A 12343-nucleotide genomic window follows, 5' to 3' on the forward strand; every position below is an offset into this window, starting at 1 on the left:
CAAAAAAACATCTGGAGAGCTACCATTGGCCACCTCTGGTATAGAGGATGATGTGGAGTTGTTTTCTGTTGCCTCAGGTCAGACCAGAATCAATGTGTTGAAATTAAATCAAGAGTTTTTGGCTGTACATTGGGAAGAACTTCCTCAGGAGGTGGTGGGCTCTCCTTTGGAGGTTTTTAAACAGAGATGAGATGGCCATCTGACAGCAATGCTGATTCTGTGAACTTAGGCAGACTGTGAGAGGGAGGGCAGGAAGGGTTGCATCAGTGCTTAGTTCTTGTAACCCTTTTTTACATGTCCAGGGAACACCATTTTGGGGTCAGGAAGCAATCTTTCTCCAGGCCAGGTTTGGCAGGGATCCTTCAGGGTTGTTATTATTATTATTCCATCTTCTAGGCATGAAGCAAGGGTCACTGTGTGTGTGTGAATTTCCTGAATTGTGGTATTTGTGAATTTCCTGAATTGTGAAGGGGGTTGTCCTAGGTGACCCTGGAGGTCCCTATCAACTATGATTCTAGCTGTTAAATGTTGGGAAGGAAGGAAGATGTACTAGAGAGAAGAGCACAAGTTTTTTACTTCCTCCAAGTTGTTAACCAGAATTAAAGTACCAGGAATATTATGGCTGTCTATAAGAGGGTGATATTGTGAATGGTTTCAAAATAAGAATGGGATTTGAGAGTACACATCCTCATAGGGCTGCCCACATATACAGACAACGCCTGCCCTTGACAGCCAAAGGGCATCACTCACCACCTCCTCATATCTCTTGAAGTAGGAAAAAAAAAAGACTCATGACATTTGCAATTTTTTTACTCAAGGATTTAATATATATGCACAAAAAATATTAAGATAATTATAATCCTTACATACACACACTTCAGTTTTCCTTCATTTTACCAAATATATGAACAATTCAGTGTATAAAAATTACATAAACACATAATTTCCTGAATGTAACAAACTTTGGCTCAAACCAGCCAACAACAACACTTTTGGACACAATTATTTCACTGGAAGAGAAATGTGCTAAATTCACTCCCAATGAAATTCCTGTGAACCTAACTCAAATTTTTGGTTAAACCTCGCCTGTCTTTACTAAGATATACAAAACAAAAAACACTGTTTTAGGCACATTACTTTTTTAAGCCACAAAGGGAATCATGAGATCATTCGGGATGGTTCTGCATAAGTAACCCTGGGGAATTTCATAGGAAAATGGGAGTTTGAACAGCCACAGTTGCATCTCATCAGAAAGGTAAATGTAGGACAAACTTCCATCCAAAACTCCCAACAAAACCCTGACATCTTCACATTCTTAACACAGGATAGTGCAATGTGTCCATAAGACAGACATGACCAATCCCCACTCCATCTAACTATTAAAAATGTAATGGCATTCTGCAAGAGTAGAAATGCAGCTCAGTTCTACGTAGAAGCAACATGCGCAAGTGCAGGATTTTTTTTTTAGGCCAATACCAATTCATACTCCAAAAGGCTTACATTATCTATATGGCTCCCTATTCTTGTGACACCACTAAGTCTTTCTCCTCAGATTTCTCACTCCATTTCCAATATTTAAAAGAAAAACAGAACTACTGGGAATCATTCATCAGCTGCAAGCTAAATGGAGCAAAGTCTTACTTCAGAAGCTCAATGCGATCAAATCAGTATCTCATAGACTATGCCTTTTCTTCTAATGAAATATCTGTATTATGTGGGACAGCAGTGTAAGACTCAGGGACAGAGCCAGTGACAGTTTTCCTAAAAAAAGAAAAAAGAAAAAAAAGGAATTAGTAAAGACACTTCTTATTTAACTCCCCCCCCAGCAATTTCTTCCTTTTTTATATCACGAAGAAAAGCAAACATATATTTAATTGCACAATATCCATTCCCCCCCCCCCCAACAAATGTTAGTCACTCTCAAGCAGTATCAATTGCAGAAGCTACAGTAGCAGAACTCTACTGAGTATCAGGTACAGGAAATAAGCAAAGCTGTTATATAGATAAATATAACAAAAATAGACTACATCAGCATTTTCCATTTGCAGGGTTGCGACCAGGTACTGGGCCACAGAAGCCTCAATACCGGGTCACAAGAAAAGCCAAAGCTAGCTCCACCCCCAGCAAAGCATGAGCTCTGCTCTGCTTCCTTCCCCATCTCTCTGTTGTGCAGAGAAAGGCTAGGCTTGAAGACTGACACAGGCTGCAAAGCCTGAGCTCCATTTTCCTTCCTTCCTTCCCCCAATGTCTCTGTGTTGTGCAGATAAAAGCTAGGCTTGAAGACTGACACAGGCTGCAAGGCCTGAGCTCCGTTTTCCTTGGAGACCTCTATAGAAGAAAGAGACAGGCTTTCCTGTCTCCTGGCTCCAACCCCAAATTTTAGTGGGCCATGAAGGAGAAGTGTAAAAATAATAGGAGAAAAAAGTTTGGGAAACCCTGGACTACATGAATCCCAGAACTAAATACATAAAAGTAACACTAGTGCATTCAACATATTCCTCTTGTTGCCCCCAAATCAGAATTCAACAGGCACTGTGCACACACAAGGGCTTCTTCACATACCCATGGATCTGCACTCAGAAGCTTTCCCATGTACAAGTGCCTCTGCTGAAACTCCCAGATGCTAAAGGAGTTGCTGAATATGGAGTTTACTGAAAGGGACAAGGTTAGGGTTTTCCAGATTCTGGAAAAATGACAGCTTAGATCAATGGCACTTAGGTGCTTTAATCACCAAAGGGCAAGGGCAGAGAGGTTCGAGGCAGGGATAACAATGGTATAATCCCTTTAAATAAGTTTCCAAACTAAATTTTTATAGAAATATCATGTGGTACATAAGATCTGGAACTCTAAAGAGGCATGTTAAAGAATCAGAATTAGCCAGTGTTCTAAGCAGGCAATTATTAATTTGGTCTTCAAAATACACTTCATTGTTAAACCAGGAGAACCAGCGATGATGTCATAGACAGTAAGGATGTGGGAAGTTTACATTCAAATGGCAGCACAAAAATAATAACTGGGATGCCCTGAGCATGTGAATGTTGCAAGGCTAAAAATTCCTTCTTGAAGCAAAGGTAGTGTGTAGGAAATTCATATGAACACACTACACCCCAGACTTGGCAGGCACGGGGAGAACAGCCTATTTGCCCTAGCAAAGTACAGATATACCTTGCTAGGGCAAAAGAATAAAAGGAACTTTGACACTTGCAAGGACAATATTTTGAAGTTCAAGAGAAATCTAATGTCAAAGCACCTTTTTTTGGAGGGGGGGGGAGCATTTGAAGTTAACAGTTACATACTGTGTTCATTACAAACATTCATGTCAGCAAAGAATGAGATATCCCCTCTACTTGTCAATGTAGATGACTGGGTGCTGACAGAGGAGCAATTTAAATTCCAAGACGCCTTTCATGACTTAAGATCATTTCAGGACTCAACTAAGACCTTTTCATCTGTGAACTATTTACAAGACAGTTGTTTTGGTGATAGACTGATTTGAAACAAACAACTGAACGGCAGGAAGTGAAGGGGGGAAATGAAGTTAGATCTTAATAGAATGAGGTTCTTATACTGTAACACTCAAGATCAGCTACAAGTACACTGGTCCAATGGACAACACCCTCTTGCCTTGATGAAATAAGACTGCCCCAAAGATGAAATGTTTATTGAAATGTGGAAAATAACAACACTTGTTTCATTCCAAATACACAGGGAAGGCCACAGCAGGAAAACCCATGTTATATACTGAGAATTATGCAAGCTGTTAGGGCTGGTGATCTGATTAAACATTTACCACACTTAACAAAAATGAAATGTTAATTCCAACTTCAAGAATGCTAGCTTGCTTCCAAACAACTCTGAAATTCAGTTCTGAATATGTGATTATTTATAAGTAAAGTGCGCCCTCAAGTCACAACTGATTTATGGTGGTCCATGAAGTTCTACCTCATGAAGTTTTCAAAGCAAGTGATAAGCAGAGGTGGCTTGTCTTTGCCCTCCTCTGCATAACAAACCCAAGTCTTCCTCAGTGGTCTCCCAGCCGAGTGCCAACTCTACTTAGCTTCGAAGCTCTAATAAGATCAGACTAGTATGGGCTAGGTTTGTTGACTAATATTTATAGTTAACAATATTTTACAATAAAGGTGAGAAATACTCATTAACTCAAGTACTTGGGTTTACCCTGAAGCTCACCCCTCAACTCTGCCTCATTACAAATATATACAATTCAGCCTTTACATGTGAATGAACTAAGCCAATGTGAGTGAAGTGGTTAATTACAGACCAGGACCTGGGAGACCCAAGTTTCTGGCTGTCTCCCAGGCTTTTGGTTAAGATAGAAGGAGGTTATTCAGAAGATTTACTTCAATAAATATATTACTATCTCAGGAAAGAACTGGAAAGTATTTAACAACAAGCAACAAGAAACACCAAACATTCCATTTCAAGAAGATGAAAGTAGCTAAAACTCTCAAAATAAAGACAGTTCTACACAGTAACAAGCCTAGGAGATTAACCTTAGGGATAGTTCTGACAACCTTGTTCCATGTCTACCTCAAGGGAAATACTTATGCTGAAAAGAACATCACATTCAGTTTGTTAAGGAGTCCTGGCAAACAGTTTCCATTAAATTGACCCGCATCCACAACCCCTTGGATTACATCAGCATACCTATAAATCAATGATTAAGCAGAGAATTAAAACACTGGAATGGTGCAGAGAGATCATTTGTAATCTTTTTGTTATGAGTTCCCTGTACTGGATGTTGGATCCAAACAGGTTTTCTGCTGGTGTAAAGGGGAGGGGGGGCATCCCGGCTCTGACCACTCCAAATGTCTGTGCTGGGGATCATGGGATCTACATTGACAAAATTCATGTGGGTCAGAGGCTGTAGTAACAAAGAGAACTGGGGACAACAGCTGTCTGGATCCAATCCAGTATCCACAGCCAGGAAATCATGTGCTGGATTAAGAAGGACACCCCTTCTTAATTAGTGTTCACCCAATTCTGTGAGCATATGTTAAAAATAACAGGAAAGCAACATACAAAACACTACATTGAAAAAAGTCACTAGGTAGCAGCCCTGTACACAAAAACACACTGAGGAAAGCAAGGAAGAAAGCAAAGAGATGTGCAAGACAAAAATGCTCTGAAGAACTCCGTTTTAATCTGTCTAGAAGACTGTAGTTGAAAATTATGACTAGACCTGTATCTCAGTTCCCAACGTAGCCTAAAAACTGCTCAGTCCTGAAGGACTTTACTGAGTTCAGTTAAGAGAACACTCAAGGAACTGATTTCATGGTTGGGTCTGAAAGGCAGTAACAAGCTATTGACATCTGTGGATTGGGACACAAATCATGTTTGCACCATACTTTGACAATATTAGAGATTTTAGGGACTTCAATACCAGATTTTTCTACTACATACAAGACATTTCCAAGCCAGTATCAGAAGTGTAAATGATGCATATAATTTCCATCACTACAAAATGGCAGTGCAAAGCACCTGATAAAAAGCAGCAGATTAGGCATTCTAGACAAATAACGATGCTTTAGTTGCTTTCTGTCTGTTGCACAACAGGTCAGTACAGTTGTTCAGGATGCAACACACCAGCCTTTCTGGACAGCAAGCACATTTATATGGAAAAGTAGGTTCAGAGAAACCCAGAAGTATACACTTGCTCCAAGAGCCACAAAAAGTCTATAAGGAATCCAAGAAAGCATATCTTCAGCGGACTCACCCCTGTCTTTTATGGTGAGCTCTGTATTTCAGAGCAGCAACAACTATAGCAACCACAGCTATAACAGCAACAGCAGCTCCTTAAAGGGAAGGAAAAATCCCCCAGTGATAAACATTACCATAGTTTACAAGATGAAGCAACTAACAGTTTTTCAGTTTATGAACAAATCCTGAAGTTAGTGCATCAACACAGAATAAAATGTATTTCCATTGGTAGCTTTTGAGACAAGACCCTAAACAGGGCTTGAATCTACATCAACCTTAATTAAAAAATGTCACTGGTGAAAACTCAAAGGCAAAACAAGGTTCCACTTGCTCTCAAGCTACATCCTAGGACTAAAAGCAGAGCTAGTAATGAGGACTATGCTTGAGATGCTTGACGACAACTCACTGGTTTCCAATTTTAAACCAATTATCAGATATGTTGCCTCACAGGAGGAAACAGATATTTCCAGGTTGCTGGCCCACAAGGGAACTATGTTGCATATGAAAGTAGAATATTACCTATTCTGTGTGCACTAAGCAGTGTGAGCTGTATGAAACCTATATATATGTCAAACAATCAAAATACATATTGTCTATTCTATGTGAGTGAATTGCATTCTTAGATGCTAAAAATATTGTTAAAGATTTAGTTTTCTTGAGCAGGGAATCTGGGTGAGAAGCAAAATCATAGAGACTTATATGTCCCATACCACAAAGGTTGCAGGCTGGTCCAAGTTGTGAAAATTGCCAGACTGGCATTTCTCCAACTGTGCCAGCTTAGGCAACTGGCCCCTTACCTGTCCTGCCCTGACCTAGCCACAGTAATCCATGCAATAGTCACCTCCAGGATAGACTACTGTAATTCTCTCTACACAGGCATATCCTTGCATCTGATCCGGAAGCTCCAACTGACCCAGAGCACAACTGTGTGGAGCACCACATAAAGTCCAAGGTCTTAGTTTTTACCTTTAAGGCCCTTAGCAGTCAGGGACCCACCTCTCTCAATCTGCCCCTGAAAGAGTGTTATGCTCTGGGAATAAGAACCTCCTAGTGGCCCCCAGCCTGAGACAGATCCAGACATCCTCACCTTTTTGGCCCTGACTCCTGCCTGGCAGAACACTCTACCAGAGGATGTCCATGCCCTGTGGGAAAGTAAGGCAGGGAAAGTAAGGCAGAGATGTCCCACAGAGCATTTGGTTGAAGACAGCGACAGTGCACTATACAATCTGGCACTCTTGTATTTCCCCCCATGGTCTGCAACCCTTCCCTCCTAGTCAGCCTTTAGAAACATTTTCTCACCATCTCAAGAATTGTATTGTTTTTATTGTATTTTAAATTTTTAAATGAGTTATTTATTGCTCCTTTTTTGTTGTAAGTTGCTCTAAGGGTGACTAAGAAAACTAATTTAATAAAATAAATACATTTATATCACAGTAAAATATTTTACATCAATTACTTACCAACAGTAACTGGAACATATGTGCTAGATCCTGGGGGGAGGGGGGAAGAGAGTAAACATTTGAAGTTAAACAAGTGCCAGAAATACACAAAGACAGTGGCAGATCATACCACACCTTTTAAGTAATGAGTCAGAAATTGTAGACAATATTTTTATTGTACTAACACTTATTGTAAACTGTAAGCTATCATACAAGTCTCCTTGACTGAAAGACAGTATAAACAAAGGAAAGGAAATATCCACCCCAATAGCAGTCATACCAGACCCCTCCTCTTGCTGAGGGGCAGTTTACAGCTAGAAAACCATAAACATCCCTCCTCAAATATAATCTCAAATATTGTAAATGCAATGCACTGCCATGCCTAAAGTGACACAAAATGGATGCCAGCCAGGGACAAGTCTGGACATATAGTTCGAAAGTATGGGAAAGAGCAGCTGGCTAGCTATCGACCTCCACTCCATCCTAGAGAGACATATAATTTAGGACAACTGATCTCCCAAGAAAACTCTTTTCACCTTGGATTATCCTCATCCACACCGAGCCTCGCCTTCTCTCATCCATTTACCCTAAATAAGCAACACTTAACACTATTCACAAAACCTGGTGGCTTTTCCCATCTGGTACTTACAGGGTCATCAAGCACCATTTACACCTATACTTCACCTCAGGAAAACCCATCAAGTCCAAATCATTGTCCATCTTCAGACAAACCATTAATTTATTGTTTTTGGGGCCAATACATTAGTTTGTCCCAGGGAGTGTCTTGCCCCATAAAGTATGGCATTCTGCTGCAAAGTATTGGATCTTCCACACATCCCCAGATGCACATGGGCCTTCTCTTTTCCATGAAATGCTGTTTGTTTTCCTGCTGCCTCTGCAGACCTCTATCTTTGACACGGGTAACTATAGCCTTTCTCAAAACTGTTTTCTCTCCTCTGTTCCCTGATTTTCTCTTAGCCGGCTTGTGTGCTTTTTGTGTATTTATACATGTGTGCTTTGCCCTGTTATTCCTATTTCAATAAAACTCTTTATCTTCTTGATTGTTATATACAAGCTTAATTTTATGGCATGCATGAATCACAGGAGAAATACTGAGCCTCCGAAAATCTTTAACAACTTAATCTCTTAAACGGCAGGAGAAAAGCCTAAGGAATGTCTCATTTGGCACACCGCTGTCCCAGGTCATCAGCAACTGGGAACATTAGTCTCTGCCTAAATTACCAGCAAAGGAAGGAAAGTCATAGATTTCTACAGGGCTGAGGCCCAGAAGGCTAAAATGCAAAATCCTTTCTGCCTCATTCTGTCACCTCCCAGCAGGTTAATCAGGAACTGTGGGAAAGAAGTGGTCCCTGGAGAACCTACCTACCTCTCATTTCCTCCTCAGTCTGATGTTCTGTATCAACACAAAGCTGCTCTGAATAAAAAAGCTGCCTTACTTATTGTAACTACAACAACCAACTAGAATGCACCTCACCACCAACACCCTTTACCTGGTCCATCCGTAGTCAATTCTGGTGTCTGTGTATCTCCTACATGAAAGAAAAAAAAGGCTTCTTAGTTTGAGGGGGGAAAGTCCTCTTCAACTTCCTACTGCTGCTACTCTCATATCTTCTTTCTAATCAAAATTTCTTCATTATCATCCAATATATTAACAAGCATGTTCTTTTTCTGCCATCTTCATTATTTTTAAAATAAATTTTATTTCAATATATAATTACAAAAACATAAAAACTACAATAGTCTCAATCATGTGTAGAACACAAACAATAATCTACTACTTCAATAATATACAACAAAAAACCAGCAATATCCAATACAAAAAAGCCAGCAGGAACTCATTTGCATATTAGGCCACACCCCCTGATGCCAAGCCAGCCAGAACTGCATTCCTGTGTGTTCCTGCTCAGAAAAAAGCCCTGTACACAACCATAAATGTCACTCTGTCAGGCTGGACCGTATGTGCCATAAAATGCAATACGAGGCATTGGAGATATAAACTTTATAAATACTATTTCAGATGCTGAATAGCAATAGGCTTGATTGGATTACATGTAGAGGGGTAGTAGGCATAGAGATATCATCATTGGTAATAAGACAGGAAACCTAGGTCTCAGTTCAATCCAGGAAGATGCAAAGAATAAATGGACACAAGTCTGAAGAGGTGAGTAGTTATTCATGAAAGCTCATACTCTGCCACAAATTTGTTAAGTCTTCAAGATGCTACTGGATTCTTACTCTTTCTACAGCTGTAAGAAACCACAACATTAAAAAAAGAAGTGTGTGTGTGGGGCGGGGGACCTTTTAACCTTCCAGGGCATTCAGTTGCTGCCCTAAGAGTATCAGTTGTCTTAGAAAGGAATTTCAAAGTCAGATAAGAGAGACTGCTGAATTGCAACTGATAATGAAGCTCAATATATTCTCCTGGGCTGACTTGAGACCTAGGTTTCTTCTCTTATTACCAATGGTTGCTATTGTTATTTGGCATCTGAAATCACTTCACTCTCCAAGATATAAGGACAGATTGACTCACATTCTAGCTATAGCTGAAAAGTGAGCAATGATGCATGAAAACTCATGCCTTGCCACTAATTTTGTTAGTTATTAGGGTGCTAACTGGGGGCTTGCTCCCTTCCACTAATAAAGATTGTAAGTTGCGCTGTTAGATTTCTTTCATTATTTTTTTTTCATCTTTAGAACTGGAAAGGGGGATCTCTCTAATCAAAATAATGTGTTGCTTTCAGACTGGACAAAATCCACTCACTGCTAGTGATGATAATAAAAAGTTTAAAAAGAAGGGGAGGTATGAGAAAAAGACAGCCAGTGAGGTGGGAGGGGAGAGAGCAAGACCCCATGTTGAACTGGAGTATATGGAATCATAAATGTATTTTTAAATACATAGCCATCTACTTACAGTCATTAAACCATGGAATCCAATTCAAGTGTTGTAACTCCTAATCAGGATCTTTTTGAAAGAAAATATTTTTTTTGGGGGGGGGGTAATTTTCCTCCAGCATCTTTGGATTTTTTTGGAGTCTAATACACCATTCATATCTTGAAAAAATAATGTTTGATAAAAACTTTCAAATAATTCATTTTTAGTATTGTTTGTGATATATATTTACGCCAATGTACATACTTGTCCTGGTAACCTAGCCTTCAAAATCAAGTATTTTCCATTTTGATTTTTTAATTCTTTGAGAACTTCTAAAATGTTGTTAATATATATTGCTACACCGTTATTCTTCATTTGTGCAAATGCAATATATACTTTACCCAGTCTTCTGCTATTCAATATATGTTCATTTTTTTATTTCTTCGATACATAATATATCTGCTTTTAGTTCCTTCAACTAAAACTTTGATCATTTAGAGGGCAAGTTTAATTCGTTCAAGTTTATAGAAATTATTTTAAGTTTATCCTCCCCCCCCCTTCTTTTTCTCCTCTCTTTTCCTTATAACCCCTTCCTCTTCTCTAGATGAGGGCCCAGCACCTCCTGCTCCCAAACTCTGATCACCATCCTTAGCTTTCAGTTCTTGTAAGAGGTCTTTGGCTTCTTCAATTGTTATTATTTTCTTACCCTATGTCAAAAATATTTTTAAAGCAAAGAATTTGTATTTCTACCTGACAGTAGCACAAATTACACTTGCAGCAAGTGTAAGTTAGTGGCCCTGCTGGAGGAGAAGATACAGGGACTGGAGGCATGATGTCTGCTGTCTGCCAGGAGCACGCATCCAGCATGTGACAAAAAGGATTGGAAGACTTATCAAGTCCACAGATTACTATCCTTTCTTGCTGATCCACGTGGGAACGAATGATACTGCCCATCATATAGCCCTGAATGTATTAGAAAAGACTATGTGGTTCTGGGTCAGAAGGTGAAGGAGCTGGGCAGGTTGTGTTCTCGTCAGTGCTTCCTGTGGCTTAGAATGAGAAAGAAGAATACTTCAAATAAATGACTGGCTACGTCAATGGTGTTGTCAGGAAAGACTCTGGAGACCAGCCGGGACTCCAGGCTCTGCACTGGCTGCCAATACTCTACCGAGTTCGGTACAAGGTGCTGGTCATTACCTTTAAAGCCCTATATGGCCTAGGACCTGCCTACCTGAGGGACCGTCTCTTCCCACATGTTCCCCGGAGAGTACTGAGATCGGGAACTCAAAATCTCCTGGTTGTCCCCGGGCCAAAGGAAGCCCGTTTGAAAACTACAAGGGACAGGGCCTTCTCCGTAATGGCCCCTTCCTGGTGGAACCAGCTGCCGGAAGAGGTAAGGGCCCTACGGGACCTTGCTCAATTCCGCAGGGCCTGTAAGACAGCCCTCTTCTGGCTGGCCCACAACTAACCGGCACTGAACTTGAACTGAGTGTAGCTGTAAGATCGCTGTATGGTTTAATGTTTATGTATATAACTGTGATAAATGTCTAGATTTTAACTACATAAATTATGAAATATTAACTTTTTATGTTTAATTTTATATTCTATGCTAGTTTTATATGTTAGTTTTTACACGTTGTAAGCCGCCCTGAGCCACCTGATGGGAAGGGCGGGATATAAATTCCAAATAAATAAAATAAATAAAAAATAAATTTGGATTTCTGGACCACGGCTTAAGCTTTTGAGATGGTGGTCTTCTATCGGGAGATGGTTTGCACCTTATGGCGGTAGGGGAAAAGGTTTTTGGTAACAGCCTTGCTAACCTAATAAGGAGGGCTTTAAACTAAATTGTATGGGGGAGCGAGACAATAATTCAAAGCCTCGTATGATGCCAGAAACTGGGGATAAGAACATTAAAGATTTGTAGAGAGTGGCGCATACACTAGGTAATGTTAACTTGCAGGCTTGTACGGAAACCAAACCCTCGGGATGCATAAAATGTGGATTCTGATGTCTCTACACTAATGCACAAAGTATGGGAAACAAACAGGAAGAACTGGAAGTCCCGCTAAAGGAAGGAGACTATGGCATAATAGGCCTTACTGAAACGTGGTGGGATGACACTCACAACTGGAATTTTAGGATTCAGGGATACAACTTTTTTAAAAGGGACAGGCAAATAAGAAAGGGTAGAGGCATAGCAGTATATGTGAAAGAGGTATATACTTGTGAGGAAATATGTGAATCGGAGCATGGCAACTCAGTTGAGAGTCTCTGGGTAAAAATAAAAGGA

At 40.1% G+C, this 12343-nt stretch overlaps 1 protein-coding gene across 14 annotated transcripts in view; it reads right to left on the minus strand.

The window, feature by feature from the left end:
* Positions 1 to 881: 881 nt before the first annotated feature.
* LOC132566343 (complement component receptor 1-like protein) overlaps positions 882 to 12343 on the minus strand; it is a 47165-nt gene continuing 35703 nt past the window's right edge. For 8 of the 14 annotated variants that reach the window (XM_060231258.1, XM_060231260.1, XM_060231265.1 and 5 more), the window contains 4 exons: positions 8669 to 8707; positions 7179 to 7208; positions 5735 to 5813; positions 882 to 1761 (listed from right to left, as the gene is read on the minus strand). In XM_060231258.1, coding sequence (XP_060087241.1) covers positions 1680 to 1761; positions 5735 to 5813; positions 7179 to 7208; positions 8669 to 8707 — 230 coding nt within the window. In that variant the 3' untranslated portion in view covers positions 882 to 1679. The remainder of the gene's footprint in view (positions 1762 to 5734; positions 5814 to 7178; positions 7209 to 8668; positions 8708 to 12343) is intronic. The other 6 variants (XM_060231272.1, XM_060231268.1, XM_060231271.1 and 3 more) reach the window with 1 other exon arrangement.

The sequence above is a fragment of the Heteronotia binoei genome, chromosome 2, assembly GCF_032191835.1.
Source record: "Heteronotia binoei isolate CCM8104 ecotype False Entrance Well chromosome 2, APGP_CSIRO_Hbin_v1, whole genome shotgun sequence".
Taxonomy (NCBI): Eukaryota; Metazoa; Chordata; class Lepidosauria; order Squamata; family Gekkonidae; genus Heteronotia; species Heteronotia binoei.